General features: G+C 38.5%; 1 protein-coding gene across 4 annotated transcripts in view; it reads right to left on the bottom strand.

Moving 5' to 3' along the window:
• Window positions 1–2,861: 2,861 nt before the first annotated feature.
• Relch (RAB11 binding and LisH domain, coiled-coil and HEAT repeat containing) overlaps window positions 2,862–19,034 on the bottom strand; it is a 93,946-nt gene continuing 77,773 nt past the window's right edge. For all 4 annotated transcript variants that reach the window (XM_028883392.2, XM_028883388.2, XM_028883389.2 and 1 more), the window contains 5 exons: window positions 17,325–17,463; window positions 12,269–12,385; window positions 7,904–7,992; window positions 7,296–7,366; window positions 2,862–4,530 (listed from right to left, as the gene is read on the bottom strand). In XM_028883392.2, coding sequence (XP_028739225.1) covers window positions 4,410–4,530; window positions 7,296–7,366; window positions 7,904–7,992; window positions 12,269–12,385; window positions 17,325–17,463 — 537 coding nt within the window. In that variant the 3' untranslated portion in view covers window positions 2,862–4,409. The remainder of the gene's footprint in view (window positions 4,531–7,295; window positions 7,367–7,903; window positions 7,993–12,268; window positions 12,386–17,324; window positions 17,464–19,034) is intronic.

Genomic DNA, 19,034 nt, shown 5'->3' with positions numbered 1-19,034 from the left:
TACACCAACCACAGCAATACATTTTCACACAGTGTACAAATATCCCACAAGACTGTTAGCAACATGAATGCCTCTCCTTAGCATATGCCCATCACACTTGTATTCCCAGCAGTTCCCTTAAACTACTTACTTCATCAGCAACGCTTTCAATGGCTTCAGTAACTCCTGTCCACCAACAGCAGCCATGGATGCACCTGAGAAGTCCTTCCTTGCAACACTATTTGCTTGCATGATGCCTCATTATCCTCTTCTGCTTTTGCTCTGCTTGAATTTCTAAGTGTGATTCCCAGGGTTGCTTTAGATTCTCTTTTCCACAGTAATTCATCCCAGAAATAGGAGTGACTATGTCTGGCTCTGACCTCTCCTGAGATGCAGGTGCGGCTAGCTCACTTATTGAATGACATTTTCATCTACAGCTCTGACATAGGTTTAACAAATGCAAAATAGAATTACATTTGAACTCAAGCTTCTTTGCTTGAGTTTGCCTCATTACTGTTCTTACCCACCATTAATTCAGCAACTCCTGCCAGGCCCCTCTATCCATTCTGGTCTTTTAGTCCTCCCAGCTCTTTATGCTACCTTATGCCCCATGCACTTACGGTTCTTCTCTCTTCTCTTTTCACATAGCCAAAGCTTATTTTTTGCTAGTTTCAGGCAAAATGTCAATTCAAAGAAGTCAAAGTAAGCAGCCATTCTAGTGATAACAATCCTTCCTAAGCCTTCCTGTCAACCTGTCTTCCCTGCCCTTCACAGGTTTGGTGAGGATGGGCTGTGTCAGGCTGTTTACTATCGCTATGCAGACTAGGTACTTGGTGACACTGTTAGACTTGTCATTACTGCAACAAATATGTGAGAGAAACAATTAAAAATCTTACTTTAGTCTATAACTTGTATATAGACAGGCACTCCTACCATTCAAATGTTTCCTGTGTTTTAGAAGAACTTAAAATCAATGCTATCATTTGTAAAGAATTCACACTTTACAAGGCACCCCCATCATCATGTTTAGTCTTTAGATAAGACAGTTAAAAGAATAAGGGAGAGGATGAGCTCCAGGAGTCAAATAGACTAGAGAGAGGGGAGATTCTATGAGCAAGAGATATCGAGACCATGATTGGAAAAAGTACAGAGACAACTAGCCAAACTAGTGGAAACACATGAACTGTGAACCAAAAGCTGAGTAGGCCCCCTGGTACTGGACTAGGCCCTCTGGATAAGTGAGACAGTTGTTTATCTTGAGCTGTTTAGGGGGCCCCCAGGCAGTGAGACTGGGACCTGTCCTTAGTGTATGAGCTGGCTTTTTGGAACCTAGTGCCTATGCTGAGACACTTTGCACAGCCTTGCCTCAACTAGGCTCTGCAGACTACCAGGGGAGACCTTGCCATGGAGGAGGTGGGATTGGAGGGTAGGTTGCGGGGGGGGGGGGGGGGGGGAGGCTGGTGGGTGGGAGGAGGGAGGACAGGGGATTCTGTGGTTGATATGTAAAACAAATAGAAAAATCTCTTAAAAAAAAAAAAGAATAAGGGAGTCTCACATGAGATATACTGTATGGTTTGCCATCTGTTTCCCTCTAAAAATATTATTTAAATAGATGGCTCCATTAATAAAATTTGTAACAGAAATATATTAGTTTACTCTCCCTATCCATGGATTTCATAACTATGAATTGAAAAATTTTCACAAAAACTGTCTCTATCAAGCAGCTTTATTTTTGATACTTATAGTAGTCCTTAAATAATAATCTTGAAAACTGTAGTCCCTGGTAAGTCAACCACACTCCAGTGGAAGACTGGACATCCAAGACTGTATGGCAGCACAAACTGGACTGATGGGTTTACTAGCTAGAACCATCCAACAGAACAAAAACAACCAAACAAAAACACCAACCAACCAAAAAAACCTAACCAATCAAACAAAAAATGAACAAAGCAAACAAACAAACAAAAAAAACCAACCAACTGAACAAAAAACAAACCAACCAAACAAAAACCAACCAAACAAAAAAACCAACAAACCAACCGAATAAAAAAACCAACAAACCAAACAAAAAACCAACCAACCAACCAACCAACCAACCAAAGAACCAACCAACTGAACAAAAACAACTAAACAAAAAAACCAACCAACTGAACAAAAAACAACCAACCAATCAACCAAAAAAACCTAACCAATCAAACAAAAAAATCAACAAACCAAACAAAAACCAACCAACTGAACAAAAACCAACCAGACAAACAAAAAAAAAACCCAACCAAACAAAAACCAACCAACCAAACAAAACCCCACAAAGCTGGGGCAATAGAGAAAGAGGGATGGTCCTGGAAGAACTTTGGGGGTACATGATCAAAGCACATTGTTGAAATTCTCAAAGAAGTAATGAAATATTAAAAGAGAAATTATTTCCTCCCCCCCCCCAAAAAAACCCCCAAATTATAAACAACAAAGCATTTATATTATACTAGGCATTGTAAACAATCTAAAAATGACTTAAGGAACATGGAAGGATAATGTTAGGCTATACACACCAGGCCATACAGGCACTCAGGCATCTGTAGAATTTTGTCATCTGCACTGATTCTTGGCACGATTTTCAGATACTTGGGGGCTCTGTATCTACTCATCTGGTAACAGACAGACATATATTCCACTACAGCTCAGAGCAGAGTATAAACATTTCTTTAGAATTATGTCTAAAATGCATTAGTTTTAGACCACTACAATCCTTTTTAGTAAAAGTAAACTAGAATAGAGAACTTATAGAGATCAGATTTCTAAAATATCAGTGTATTTTCATGAATAAATGATTTCTTATTTTTGTATATATACAGTGTTTCAAAATGAAAACAAAATACACAACTAAAACAAGTATGTAAAAACATTTTATTTATAACAGAATCAACGTTTTGACAGGAAAGGTAGCCACTTTCAACTTCTCAGGAATGCCTAGAATCCAACAGTTCAGAGAGACGACTCAATAATTTCACTATAGGTAAAAGAAATAAATGGCTTTGCCTAAAGCAAACTAATTTATAAGCTTTGACTGTGTGGGAAAGCTAGCTTTCCCAGGAAGTGAATGTAATCCAGGTGTATTAAAGTCAATTTATACAACAAATATGAGAATCATCTATATTCATCAACTGTGTTAAAATGAGAATTCTTTATCAAAATAATTCATTTTTCGAAAAGGCCTCACATTAACCCCTTAAACCAGTCACCCCTTTCCTATGTGCAGCACCCTTCCTACCTCTCTGTGTCACTGTGTAGACAACAACCAAATTCCAGTGGAACTCTCTATCAACACAAGAATATATAGAATACACTAATGGGGAACAGCCACTGAATTTAAGGGACCAGGCGGTGACTAACCAATAATAACGTAACCAATGACACTTTCTGTTTAGAAGGGAAAAAGGAATCTCCAAAGTCCCTACACTTTTTAGTCCTTCTGAGACTAGATGAAAAGGTAAACTGCAAAATTTAAATAATCATAAAGCATCCTAAAATGTGTTATAGGAAATAGGTGTAAAATTTCAGACTTAAATCATATTTTCTTGTGTATTTCAACTGGGGACAAATGATCATTAGCTCTTCTCTGTACATTTACTTTTGAGCATTTAAAATCCAGTACAATTGTGAAATTCACCCTGGCTACTCCTCACCATGCTCAAGTGCTGTTTCTCCTCAGGTAATTCCATTGTATGTTCTAAATGGTGAGAGGCTAAACAGCACTTAAAGGATTTTCAAGAGATGTGAAATGTTTTAAGTCTCATCATTATCTACTTATTGTAGGATCTGTCATTCAAATTCACCACAGCAGTCTCAAATACTGTGTGAAAGGAATGCATATGATTCCTACAGAACACACAAACTGAAGTCCAAAAGGCACAGAGTAATGCTGGTGGCTCTTTCTAGTCAGTTAAGAAATAATAAAAAGTCTGCATTATTCTTTCATAATTTAAATACTTAAGGAATCTCCACTTTTATTACTTTATAACAATGACTTCAAATTTACATTATTTTAAGTACCATTGTAATAGCTTAGAGTATAATACAGATATTTGCGAATATCCCATTCAAAAATAAAAATTAAAAAAAAAAACAAAACCAAAAAACCCCTCTTCACTATACATATATATATATATTATATATAAAAGTTATTCTCAAAAATAAGAACATAGAATAGGGACTTGGTACAGATCATTAAATCAAGTTTCTATTACCACAGTTATAATTCCTAAACCAACAGATACACAGCAACAATCAAAAGCAGTGCAAATATCTTTGGAGGTTAGGATAAAATGATAACACAAGAACATAAGCTCAGGAAATAAAAAGGAAAGCGCTTCAAGTACAAGGAGCCAGTCTGCTTGAGGTCCACCTTAGTGTTCGTTGGGGCTCCCTTCCTGTTTCTACTTCTTCCTCTGAAACACATTGGCCAGCATGGCACCTGAGGTTGTCAACTGGCCCATTTTGTTCAAAAATTTGGTCTTCGTATCTTCACTCACTAAGCTTGCAGCAATTGACATCGAGCTAGAAAAGAAAATTTAAAGTGAATGTAAAGCAACTAAAAATGTAAGACACAGCACATGTGTGGAAGTCAGAGGGCAGCTTGTGGTTTTCTCCCTCCACTTCCTGGGCCATAAGACATGGCAGTAGGTGCCTTAACCTGCTGAGAGCCATTCTGGGGGCGCTCAAGTTTTTCATTTGTTAATAACATATCATCATTACGTCACACAAAGGAAATGAAGATTTGTGAAGAGGAATTTTTATGTGTCATCTAGGGTTTGGTATTTTACATGAGAAGCAGCAGCAACAGTTAAGATCACACATGGCTGTGATGCCTTGAGGAAGCTGCTTCTCTATACAGTGAGTCTGCTTCAGAGGGCTATTGGGACGACACAAATGCAAAGTGGGAGGCCCAGGAGAGCACTCTACATGCGTTAGCAGTTCAATGGTTGTTCTTTTGCCTGTGTGTTTGCCAGGAGTTATCCATCTTCTTTTGAGACAGATTTCTCCCTGGCCTGGGCCTTACTGGTCTGGCTAGGCTGGCTGGACATAAAGTCTCCTTGGAGCTAGAATTGTAAGAATGTACCACCAGGTCCTTAAGAAAACAGAAAACAAAACAGAAAACAGGATTCTGGGGATTAAACTCAGGCCGTCATGCTAGCATAGCAAGCATTTTACTGACTGAGCTATCCTCCTAGCCTTGGGTAGTTGTTCTTTTTTTTCTTTTCTTTTTTTTTTTTTTTTTTTTTTTTTTTCGAGACAGGGTTTCTCTGTGTAGCTTTGCGCCTTTCCTGGAGCTCACTTGGTAGCCCAGGCTGGCCTCGAACTCACAGAGATCCGCCTGCCTCTGCCTCCCGAGTGCTGGGATTAAAGGCGTGCGCCACCAACGCCCGGCTGGGTAGTTGTTCTTTTAACTCTTATCTAATTCTATTGCTTCATTCAATCGTTGAATCTTTTTTTTTTTTTTTTATAGACAGGGTTTCACTGTGTAGTCTTGGCTGTCCTGGAACTCACTTTGCGGATCAGGCTGTCCTTGAACTTACAGAGATCCATTTGCCTCTGTCCCCCAAGTGCTGGGATTAAAGGCATGTGCCACCACTGTCCAGCCACTTCATTCAATTTTTACAGCAGAACACAGGTATTAACTATTTCCCAAATGAGCAAATTAAATCACAGTGAGGCTTGCACTGTGATAACAATCCTATTCCTTTTTTGAGGTGTGTGTGTGTTCTGAACAACTAGTTGTATTACTTTCAATTAACAACTGTCTTCAAATTCATTTCTTCTTTCCTTTTCAGCAGCCTAGTGTGCAGGAAGTAAACACAATCTGAATGACTATGAAAGATTGCTTATTATCACACTGCTTAACAGGAAGAGAACCCTGAACAAGCACAATTTTTTCAGTGCCCCAACAAGCGTCCTGCAGTAGACAGGAAACCAGCTTCCTGCCTTGTGGTTTTGATCAAGAAGCTCTAGATCTTACAGGTTCTATCTCCATGTCTACAGAACACACTTGCAGTTTCTACTGTAAAATGTCCCGAGGATTAAATAAGGAAATGTATATGAACAAGTCAAGGGCAATGTGTGGCAAGCTGCAAGTGCTCAACTTGCCTCATTTTAGAATTAATTTATTTTTCAGATGGACATGGTAGTGTACACTGGCAATCCCAGGACAGAGTCAGAGCCAAGGCTAAACAGTGGAGTGGGTGGGGAAGCTCTCTTTTTATCATAGGAGGTTAAGAAACGTTCATAATCCTTTACAGAGGCAAGAAACTTAGGTGTACTGACTTCAGGGAGGAGTATGAGCTGTGTGTGTGTGTCAGTGTGTGCGTGCCAACATGTATATGTGCTATTTGTACGTGTGAGAACTTATGACTGATCAAATGAAATGTTTATTTTTGATAGTCAGCTTTAAAGGAAATTGTGCTTGAGCTTAATTTATGATTAGTTGGTCAAAACCCTTAATTTTTCATTGAAAATAATAGTATATGAACCCATACATAAATTATTCCCATTCTGAATGTTCAACATTCTAACTTGAACTGAATCCCGAATTCACTGAATCTTTGAGTTTTATCTTGTTTGGCTGGAACATTCCCCACATTTGAAAGCTCCTGTCACAAATTTATGGGCACTATTCATTTGACTGGTAGAGTTCAGTCCAGTACACAGCCCAGACACAACAGAAGTGTCTCTGGGGACTGGAGAGGCGACTCAGCAAGTGAGGACCCTGTCATTAAACCTGACACCCCAAGTTTAATCCTCAGGACCCACATGGCAGAAAGAGAATAATGACTCCTGCAAGTCTTCCTCAGATCCTCATGTGTGTGCCATCACATACCTGTGCCCCTCACTACACACACACACACACACACACACACACACACACACACTATCTCTAGCCTGCATAGAATATTGAGGGAAGGTACAAAGCACAGGGTAGACATCTGAATCTTAAAGTCCCCATGTATTTCTCACCATTGAAAAAGCTGACGTAAATAATTGTCTTTTTTTTTTTTTTTTTTTTTTTTTGACAGGATTTCACTATGTAGCCCTGGCTGTCCCAAACCTCACTATGCATACTAGTCTGGACTTAAACTCACAGAGATCTGTCTGCCTGTGCCTCACGAGTGCTGGGATTAAAGGTATGCACCACCCATGCCTGGCTTGAATAATTTTGTCTTCCAAATAAGTGATTATAAATTAACACAAAATAAAACATTATACCCAGACAAATTTAGACAGAGAAATTCAGGTTAATAAGCCTTAAAAAAGAATAAATGTCTTACCCTTGAGGTTCTTGGACAGTCTTGTTTTCTACTTTTTGTTCACATTCTTTTATCATGGAACTTAAAATAACCTGATTAGAAAAGTCACTTTAGTGAAATACAGTTAACATTGTCAAATACTATAAACCACAGTTGAAAACATTCTAAAAACCTGAGGAGGATAGAGTGCTAGGGACTCTGGGAAGAGACTGGGCCAAGGCTCTGACATGTGAGCAGGCTTAAGTGCCGATAGTGTGGGCGTTAGCTGAAGGCACAGAGTGCTGGAATGAAATAACGCTAGAAGACACAGAGTTAGAAAGAACTGAACTGAAGGAAGTTAGTGGTCCAAGACAGTTCCATACAACAGATCAAATATCCCAGAGATATTTCCAGATTACATTCTCCTGTATCAAGTGAAGGAGAGTGTGTTATCCCTACTTCAGTGTCAAAGATGCTAAAGAACCTGCTGAAGTATTACAACTAGTAAATGAACTCACAAAATAATGCCACGCTAGACTTAAACAGTGTTAAGCATGGCTGTCACCATCAAGCCTTACACAGGGAGAAGAGTGTGTGTACAGGAGATGCTGAATCCCATGAACCTGGTGCTGCTAGTCACAGGCACTTACCTCATGTTCTGGAGACAGATGTTCCATGTCAGTTCGTAAACATCTAAGGCCGGGTAAAAAGTGATTTACCATTAAATCCTCGGAAATGACTGAGGAAAGGTAGTTAAGGAAAAGAAAACAAACAAACAAAAACAAAAACAAAAAACAAAAAAAACAAACAGGGGCCATCAGAGAAGTGATCACATAGAAAGAAGCCTCAGTGCCTAGGCTCAGCAAACATTCAGGAGTCAGGCTTCCTTCACAGATGGCACCTTTGTGGGGAAAGTTGATACCAAAACCCACCTAGGTATATTCTTACACATCTATTTATGTTGGTGTTATCTCTAACATGCCACAATTTAATTAAATAATATAAATAAAATAAGGACTATGTGCATTAAATTATGTAATCTAATGCTAAATTAAGTTCTAAACATGAAAGATAAGAAAACATTTCCAGCAGGTTAGGGAAAAGGCTCAGTTGATAAGTGCTTGCTGCATAAGCGTGAAGATCTGAGCTTGAACTTCAGAACTGGTGCAATGGTGTGCCCACAATCCTAGCACCAGGGAGGTGGAGACAGGAGGAAACCTGGGAAACATGCTGTCTACAAAATTAAGGTGGACTGTTCCCGAGGAACAACACCTGAGGTTGACCTCTGGCCTTTACATGCATGTACGCACTTGCATACACTAAAATATTTTCATGACAGCTAAGTTGAAAGTTATATAAAAAACTGATAAAGGCAAGTTGCTCATAACATTACTATTTGTTATGTGTAAGATAATTACAAAAGATTGGGATCATGCAGAAATTTAGAAAAAGGATCTACATTTACTATCAGAAATGCGTGGGATCCTCTTTAGAGACCCACTGTACACTATAGACGTGCTTGACCTGAGGATGACACTCACCTGAACCCTCACGGAAACGGCACAGCCAGTGACAACAAACTTGCACACCATTTAGGTTAAGTAACTTGTCTAAGGCATACACATTTTTCCTGCTTTCTTTTTTAATTAAAATAATTTTATTTTGCATGTGGATTTTTGCCTGCATGTATGACTGCGTACTACTTGTGTGCCTGGTGTCTGCAGAAGCCAGAAAGGTACATGAGACGGGAGCCACCATCTGGGTGCTGGGACTTGAACAGATTGTCTGCAGAGCAGCAGCCAGTGCTCTAAACCAAGCTATCTCTCCAGTCATGTGTTTGTTTGTTTGTTTTTGGTTTTGTTTTAACAACTTACTTTCTTTTTTGAGTTTCTCAAGACAGGGTTTCTCTGTGTAGCCCTGTCTGTCCTGAAACTTACTTTGTACATCAGGCTGGCCTTGAGCTCACAGAGATCTGCTTGCCTCTGCCTTCCAAGTGCTGGGATTAAAGGTATACACCGCCAGTGCCCAGCTAGAATGACTTTCTATTGGTTCAGAATGAATCAAACAGAGCCTTTGCTGTATATTCAGTTTACTTTAGGTCCTGGTCATCTTTGAGTTTTAGTTGATTGTCTCCACATTCAAAAGAATAGAAAAATCAGATACAATTTTCAAGAAAATAATTCATCTTATAAATTCACATCAATTCTGGAATATTATTATAGCTCTGGTTTAATATTGCATCATGTGCAATTGAAAAACAAAGTAAATGAGTTCCTTTATAAAAACTGGCTTAATTTAAAAAATTACCATGAACTTCATTAAGAAAAAAAGGAATGTAATATATTATCACCTCCTTGAAAACAGTTACAATGCTCACAAAGCTCCTATAATGCATAACTTGTAAATTCATAGGTATTAAAAATATACATGGGGCCTGCAAGATGGCTCAGTGAGTCAAAGCACCTGTTCACAAACTTGCTGACACTGGCAGGAAGGTGGGAGATAATCAACTCTGGAAAGTTGTCCTCTGACTTCCACGTGTGCATGTGCTCATGTACATACATGCACACACACACACACACACACACACAATTTAAAAATATACATGATACAGAGGGCTGCAGCCTAATTATTATACAGTTTTGTTTTCTAGATACTGGGAAAGTACCTCCAAGATATAACTGTGGGTGACCTTTGGATTAGTAGAGTGATATAATGAAACATGGGCATGGAGGCTCAAGACAGTCATACTTACAGAAATAGGGAAGTTAGTCTTTCTACGCACAATGAAGACTACCTTTTACTCATAAAATCAAACAATCTTTTAAAGACTGGAAATGCATATCCTTCAGTCCTATCTGATACTAAAACCACCTTTACCTCAGTGGTAAATGGTCAAATACCTCTGTCTAGAAGACATTCAGGGTTTCATAAGACACACTCCTGCATTTTAGATAGATCTATAATACAGTTTCTTTCTAAACAAAACCTGTCTCTGTCCTTTATATACACACCCTGTGACCTTCCTACTATATCACTTCCTTTTAAATACATCAATGTTAATGTTACCCAACATTAACCAACGGTCTCCGTGTGCACCCAGATGCATTCACTTATCTCTTCTTGCCACACACCTTGTCAAATTTTCTTATCACTCCTAAGCCATCTACTCTCTAGCTTGAACATTCTTTAATATCTTTTAAGCTTGTCATGACATGTTATGACGAGTTGTTACATGGAACTTTCCTATGTCAGTTCTGAAAGGAAGACACATTCTAATCAACTCTTGCAGGACAGACCTGGGCAATGGGACTTTATTAGTGATTGCACTCTTGACTCAAGCAAGGTGGGAGTCATACACGACCGAGCACTTGAACAGGAGCTACTCTAAGATGGCTCTTCCGCTTCTTGTCCAGGAAAGGGACTTTTTAGTTTATTTATTCCAGCAATAGTTTGTGCATACTGAAACACTTGATAATTTCTCTGTATAAATTTCTATGTTCTTCAGAAACCACTGCTTTTCTTATTTAGAAATTTTGTTTTATAGAGCTAAAGTTGTCCTTGGACTTTTCCCTTTTCCTTGAGACATATATAGATTACACATGAGTTTTGCTTAACTTCTAACAAACACTTTCAGAGCTGAGTTTCTAATTCTCACACCATCATAGCTCTCTTGCCAGGGTCCTGTCACTTCTTCATAAGAAGATTCCTCCTTGACAACTCAGAGCAGCAGTTCCTCATCTGCTTCCTCTATCTTCTCTGTTGAAAATCCAACAAGATGATCAGGAGTGACAGTGACTTCTGCTTTTACTGGAACAAAATTTATAAAGGACATGGATACTTAAGTTATCTAACTAAAATATTAGATCCCTGCTGACTATATAACTGATATTATCAAAAGCATGGCTTACATCATTGACATAAATAGGTTATTTGTAATCAATCCTCAAAATAAAATGAACTCAGCAATGCACCCTACTTTCTAAGTCTTAATTTCCAGAGGGACATACAGCTCCCCAACAGACAGCTTTTCCAACTTAATTTACTGTGAACAAAAGCAACCCTCCATGGTTATATTCCAGTTTAAAACAAACAAACAAACAAACAAACAATCCACTAACAGTGAGTGTCTTTGGCACTCTAGAACATATTTGAAATGCTGAGGACCTGGCATACAACACAGAATTATGGTACTCTAAAACTCTTCCTGAAACCTGCTTTCCCCTACGAATCACTAGGAAGCTTAATTACCTTTTTTTTTTTTTGGGGGGGGGGGCATGATGATAATTCTCTAATTATTTGTTTAACATGTACTTCCTTGGTTGCATTGAGAATTCAGCCTTCCACCCTTCCCAATCTCTTAGTTCCCTTTCTTGAACTCGTCTGTTTTTTATTGAGAGCCAGAGGCTAGGGTTCACTTGGCCATCTTCACTTCCTTCCTAGTTTTATTTTACTAAACATAGTACAGTGAGACTATTCAACAGGACAGCTAAAGCTCTATGTTCCAGTTCAGTTTTGCTTTTAACTATGGAAAGAAGAAGTTGTCACTAAAGTCTTTAAGTCTTAGTTTAATCATTTAAACTGTTATCTAATGGTTGATATTAGTCTCAAGGATGTTTTTCTCCCAGTTGTTATTAGAGATGACTACCATGTTGGCCCTGAACTTCTCCAGAGAGTGACACTTCTCTAAGAGAAACTCCTAGTATTCCACTGGATAAATTAAACATTCTTTGTAAAATCCAACACCAGAACATAAAAGCCTAGATTCATTCTGCCCTGCATTTCTTGCTCATTGTATAGTAAATCTCAGGGTAGGAAATTCATCAGGGCTTTCAAATTATAAAATATAAACAGAGGATTAAAAACTACCTTTAAAAATTATGAGATGGCTAGAGAAAAACAGGTATGGCAAAGGTGAACCAAAACTTTCAAAAAAGTCCACTTGATGTTTACAGCTGGGTTTATTATACGATGGGTTCTACACAGGCAGCTACAGTTCAACACATCAAGGATACAGCAACAGGACAGTGCACTGTAGGCTTCAAAAAGATGGATTGCGATGTCCAGTCTTTTCGAATCCACAATTTGTAAGTTGTTCACCAAGGCTAATTTATGTAAATGTGGTATAACAACTGAAAAAGGAAAAAAGAAATTGTTAATTTTATCCCAATCACATGTACACAACTCTTATGCTTTACAACTTATAATGATTATTTTAAATTTATAAGAATTCATTTTAATGTTGAATGCTTTTAAACATTTACCCCCATCCTCTGTTTGCTCTTTCTTCTTAGGCAAGAATGTATGCTTTTCCAAATAAGTGATTTGTGATTTGAGAGATATATAATACTACCACTACTGTCTAGTTCCGAGGACTATTTACAGATGATCTCACCTCACCTCTCAATCTCCCGAATGGAAAAACAATAAACAAATGAACCAAGACACACAGCTTATATGCACTACGACGTAGTCCTGACATAAGTTTCCTCATGAAAATATTACCACTGCTATTACACAAAAGGTATATGCATTTTCCCTTTTCAATAATAAATTATTTCACTTCCTCACAATATCACAAATATCTTCAGTTTCTCAAAATTGTAGCAAACCCCCCGTTAAATAGCACTCTGAATCATTACTGGTCACTGAGGGGTAGAACAGCCTCACAGAATAGGGTGAGACTTTAAAGACAATGTCTATAAAATAAAAGCAATGCTTAGGAAACAATAAGCAAGTGAGTAGCAGCAGTCATCCTGGATGCCCAAGGTATTTTTTTTTTTTTTTTAACTGAGCATAGACTCCCCAGAAAACCAGCTTTTTGCAGGAATGGCTTCATTCAGTGACTATTTATCTGAACGTTTTCTCTTCTTGCTTGGTTATAGAACACAGCCCTCTGGCAGCTGTAGTGACCTCTTTCTTATTTACAGTAAGTCTGTGAAGTAAATGTATGTCTTATGAAAGAACTGTGTCCTAACACACACAGGCTGCAAGGACAGTTTCCATGCTTATCACTAAGTAATGACAAAACCCCCAACAAAACAACTAACAATGTCCATTTTGAGGGTTCTTTGGCATGTTGGCTCACACCTGTGATCCCAGCACTATATAGGCGGAAGCAGGAAGATTTACAGTTCGAGGTCCATCTAGGCTAAAGGAAGCCCCTCTTAAAAAGGGAAAAAGAAAACAAAACAATAACAGCAACAAAACACTTCTAAGCCAAATCAAAAGAATAACAACATTAAGAAGGACTCTACGGGCTGGAGAGAGGTAAGAACATTTGTTGTTCTTGCAGAGGACCCAGGTTCTGTTCATAGCACCCACTTGGTGACTCACAATCATTCACAATTCCACTTCCAGGAGATCTAACGTCCTTTGTACACACTGTACACTTGTGGTACACATACATGCATGCAAAATACTCATACATATAAAATGAAAATTAAAAAAGAGAGCTCTAGAAATAATTTGAAGGCCAACTCACTCAAGAACCACATTCTGTTGTTTTACCTGAGTTTCACTGGTCTGCTGAGGTAGACCCTCAAGGTAAATAAAAAGTAAAATAACAAAGGCGACTCAATTTTTCTAAGACTCTTTTCTCTTTTCTGCCCTCATTCCCAAATCTCTGACTTTTCCTTTTTCTGAGAAATCCAAAATCATACCACATAATACACCTTAAAATTGCCTCGTCAGCAGACAAACCTATACAAAGTAACTTCAGTTCTAAAGTTGGGCATGGTGGTGCACATCTATAATCTAGACATTCAGAAGGATGAGGCAGGAGGATCATACAAAGAGGCTACCCAGCACAAGATGCTTTCTTTAAAACAACAGCAACAACAAATCCTGAAATGACAATAAAACTCAGATAAAGGCCATAAAATCAGAGCTGTGGAGAGGGCTCATTATAAAAACCCAGCACCCATGTAAAAAGTCAGGTATGGTCTGTGGCCCCAGGGCTGGGGATGGAGACAGGGCAGGCTCCCTGGCTGGCTGGCCAGCCAGTCCAGCTGAGTCTGTGAGCTCCAGGTTCAGTGAGAGATCATGTTTCAAAATAACAATAAAAATAATAAAGAATATATTCTAGAGTAGTCTAGAGGTAGTTAATAAAAATAAGGATTTTCCTAATTCTCAAGAAGACAAAAATTTTCTACAGAAGCCAATATTTCGTTATATGTGTATTATCCTAGGCTACTGTCTCTATACTAATTAATTCACTTAATTAGTAACTCATCAGATTAGTTTAAATGATTAAAGACAGTATAATATTAAATATCAAAAGAATATTTAAGCCGGGTGGTGGTGGCGCACGCCTTTAATCCCAGCACTCGGGAGGCAGAGCCAGGCAGATCTCTGTGAGTTCGAGGCCAGCCTGGACTACCAAGTGAGTTCCAGGAAAGGCGCAAAGCTACACAGAGAAACCCTGTCTCGAAAAACCAAAAAAAAAAAAAAAAAAAAAAGAATATTTAATAACCTGGATGGGAATAATTCTAAAACTCATCTTAAATGGGAAAGAAAAATGGGAAAGACACAACATCTAAAAAGCCTTTTTATTCAAGGTTGTTTAGGCAAAGATTTAAAGCAGCAAATAAAGATAAATAAATAGAACTTAAAAATTAGATTTTAGGAAGCTTTCAAATAAGATCCTGGGGCAGGTATAACAGCCAAAGCAAAGAGATTTTGTGTTTTTTGTTTTGTGTTATAAATGTACTTGGACTTGAAGTAAACACAGCGTTTGGGAGGCTGAGACAAGAGACGGTCGTTAGTTCAGGGCGGGGAGACAATGCGAGCAAACCCAGCCAAAGCAGATTCCTTGAGCCTTCAGAAAGCCTCTAATGCACCATGGAACATTCTCAGCAACCACAAGCAGCTGGATATAAGAACTAAAGAATGTTCTAGATAAAACCACCAATGTTTAAGACAGACGGTTTGAGGGTTATAGTGACGGTTCTGTGTTCAAGCACACTTGCTGCTTGCTGATTGTGCAGGACTGGGGTTTGGTTCCCAGCACCCACACAGTGGCTCACAATCACCTGTAACTCCAGCTCCAGGGGATCTGATGTCCCTTTCTGGCTTTCACAAGTACCAGGCTCCTATGCAGTATAGAATCTACACAGGCCACACACACACACACACACACACACACACACACACACACACACACACACACCCATCACAGATATACATATATATATATGCAGGCCACACACAGAGACACCAAAACAAGTTTTAAAACAGATCCAAGACCAAAAGGTCTAATGAAAAACTGGGAAATAATAAGGGCTAATGGAAGAACTAATGTTAGTTAAGGAACAGAGTGATAAATAATCTAATTATTCCAACTTCTCCACTCTTTTTCTAAACGCTCAAAGAGAATTATCTATACAGATGGATAGTTAAGAATACTGCATTCTTTCTGATATGGGCTTGATTTCACAGTAAGTCCTATTTATACATTTGACATTAAAAATTTCAAGATAAAGCCCCTTGAGCAGGAAAATAGTTCAAAGTAGGGAGATCAAAAAACTTTTTCCCCCTAAAAATATTTTCAGAAGACATCAGAGACAATGGTTAACTGGGTCTACACCTGTAACTGTTCTTTTTGGGACTACTGGGAGAAAACAAAATCCTGTTCTTTTCTATTACACAGTTCTTATGTACTTAAAAGGTAGGAATCAATTGTATGAATAAAACTATCTACAGGAGGTCTATTTCTTAAAGTTCTTAAAAATTCTAAAAAAGGACACTGAAATACAGATAATGCCTGCTCTGAGAAATAACTGTGGCCTAGAATTCCTGAGGACAAAGCCTCCATGGACCCATGAAACTAACTGGCTCCATTTCATGCTCATGGCAGTTTCTTCCTCCAAAGCTCCCTTGTGAGAATAAGCAAACAGCTTATATAATGATCTACTGGGAACTGAACTCAACAAGATGGCATAAGCCAGAGACCCATTATTACTTACCATATCCCTTAATCCAGGAGCCAGGAGTTACTTTCTCTCCCTCAAAGAAACTATTGTCTCAATGATATCAACTCATCTTCAGAGCTCTGACTAGGATCACACGTAAATGTGGTATTGTAAAACTAGGACTGCCCATGCTGCCTATGCTGGTAACTAAATCAGCAACCTTTTTCTGTGGCTGGGTAACTGATTATGAGTATATGCACCAAATGAGAAGGGACTCTCCTGACACTGCTGCTGCCCTCAACAAGCCTTTTGAACACTGTAGTCCAAGTAACGACTTACTATTTTTTGTTGATCATTCTGATCTTAAAACTGTTTAAAAAAAAAAATCAGTCTGGCTATATAATAAACAGTCTATTAGAGAACACAATTTTTCAGTAGAAACCAAACTGACTTGAGTGGCTAACCTATGACCTTCTAGAAAGCATGTCAAATTGCTAACACTAAGAGGACAATGAGTATCACAGTGATAATAAATATGCTTTGGGAGTAATGATCTGATGCCACCCAAGAAACTGCATAAATGTGGAGGCCACCGTAAGGAAGAGAATGTAGGAACTAGAGAAAATGAGTTAGTAGATCACTATACAGATCAAAACACTGAAAATTCAAACCAAGTAGTGATGATAGCACTGATAGCATGCCAAGTGGGATAATTGTGAACTTCCTATAAGAACATGACTAGAAGCACAAAATCATCCTTAAAATGTTGATTAAAAAAAATCTCTTAAAACCAGATGGAGGTGGCACATGCCTTTAATTCCAGCACTTGGGAGTCAGGGTGAATCTATGTGAATTCAAGGCCAGGCTGATCTACAAAGTAAGTTCCAGGACAGCCAGGCTACACAGAGAAACTCTGTCTCAAAAACAAAACAAACAAACAAACAAACAAAAAGAAAAAAAACGAAAGAAAAAGTCTCTTAAGTAACTATAGGTGGGGTGCTACTCTTCCTGTTTTATTTATAACTCCTGTTTAGGAACACAACAGGGATCAATTCCAGAGGAGCTTTGAGAACGTGAGAAATGGAGAGCAGCAAGGCTTTATGCCCAGACAAGCCCCTAGTGATGGAACAATGCAGGAACAGGAAGAAAGAGGACTTACATTCATCTCGGAACCGGGGTTCTGCATTAGGCCCGACTCTGCCAAATGTTCTGATGACCTCTGTATGCAAAGAATGCTGGTCTTGGTACTGAGGGTCTTCCAGGAAAGAAGCCAACTGCATCTTCACTCTTTCTAGCAACTTAAAATCAGATACAGATTATTAAAGATGGAGTAGTGATGTTAGGGTGAATATTAAGCATATTAAAAATGGTCTAGGGCAGGGGATTCATGCTGTAAAGCCATGATAGTAAAGTCTTCTTACTCAGAAAAGAGCTCACTTTCTGTTTGTGCAGTTAATTCTTAATTTAGATTAACAATACAAAACACCTCATAAAAATTAAAAAACAAAAACCAACACCCCCCCCCCCCCCCCCCCCCCCCGCCGCTCCAACCAACCCAAACCATGTAAGGAAAAGTTGGTAAGATTCTGATTTTGTATCTGAATTATAATTCTCAAATCATAGTGTAAGTACCCAGTTATTCACCTCCTGAAAGCAGTGAGTCATAAATGACTTACACTTTACTCACATTTCCCTAAAAGACATTTTATTTTAGGATTTAAGACCATGTTGAAATTCTGCCAAGACTGCAAGCGTTGCAGAAAGATGTGTTCTTTTTCTGTTGCTTTGTCAGTGAAATATACAGCAAAAAAGGGGAAAATATTCTTTCTATAACTACAAATTAAATTTTTATTATAAGAATTGTAAGAACCTTTATGACAATAAAATTTCATTGAATTTCTTACTTTGGTGGGCAATTATGTCCATTAATCATTTATTTTCTAATCCACAAGATTTTTTTTTCATTTGTATTAAATATATGTCCAATATGACAAAAAGAAAAAAACTCTGACACTCGTCCTGGTACATGTGTTTTAAAGGATTTTTATTTTATGTGTATGAGTGTTTTGTATGTATGTATGTATGTATGTATGTATGTATGTATGTATGTACACCATGTGTGCACCTGGTGCCTGGAGAGGCCGGAAGAGAGCATCTTATTCCTTGAAACTGGAGTTATGGATGGTTGTGAGTCTCCATGTGGGTGCTGGGAACCAAACCCAGGTCCTTTGCTAGAGCACCAATTGTTCTTAACTTCTGAGATATCTCTTTAGTAGCTTGAGAAGTGTGTTATATTTAATGTTGTAGTTAGACATATAACATAAAACCAGTTTCAGAATCAAAATAATCTTTATGGGGGAAAAGCTTGCTAAAAATCCGAAGCAGGCAAGGCAGGGTTTACTATGATACAAGCTACAAGAGCTATATAACCTATTAGAGGATTCTACAGTGTGGCATCAATGGCAGTTGTCAGGATACTGGTACCTCCTCTATTTCATTTGTCAAAGTGAGATATATTTTATCACAAAACATTGTGAAAACAAAGCTATCTTCAAACTAGCAATCAAAAATGTATGCGGGGCATGGTGGTGCACACCTTTAATTCCAGCACTTGGAAGTCAGAAGCAGGCAGATCTCTGTAGGTGCAAGGCCAGCCTTGTCTACATAGGGAGTATCAGACCAGCCAAGGGTACTCAGTGAGATTGCATTAAAAAAAAAAACTGTATGTAGATTGGCTTATATGCAGCTAGGTTATAGTCAATTTCTCTCTCTCTCTCTCTCTCTCTCTCTCTCTCTCTCTCTCTCTCTCCCTCCCTCCCTCCCTCCCTCCCTCCCTCCCTCCCTCTTTTGGTTTTTTGAGACAGAGTTT

This window comes from Peromyscus leucopus, chromosome 15 (genome assembly GCF_004664715.2).
Source record: "Peromyscus leucopus breed LL Stock chromosome 15, UCI_PerLeu_2.1, whole genome shotgun sequence".
NCBI classification, from domain to species: Eukaryota; Metazoa; Chordata; class Mammalia; order Rodentia; family Cricetidae; genus Peromyscus; species Peromyscus leucopus.
Note: the sequence above shows the minus strand (reverse complement) of the source record. Positions and strands in the feature narration are given on the sequence as shown.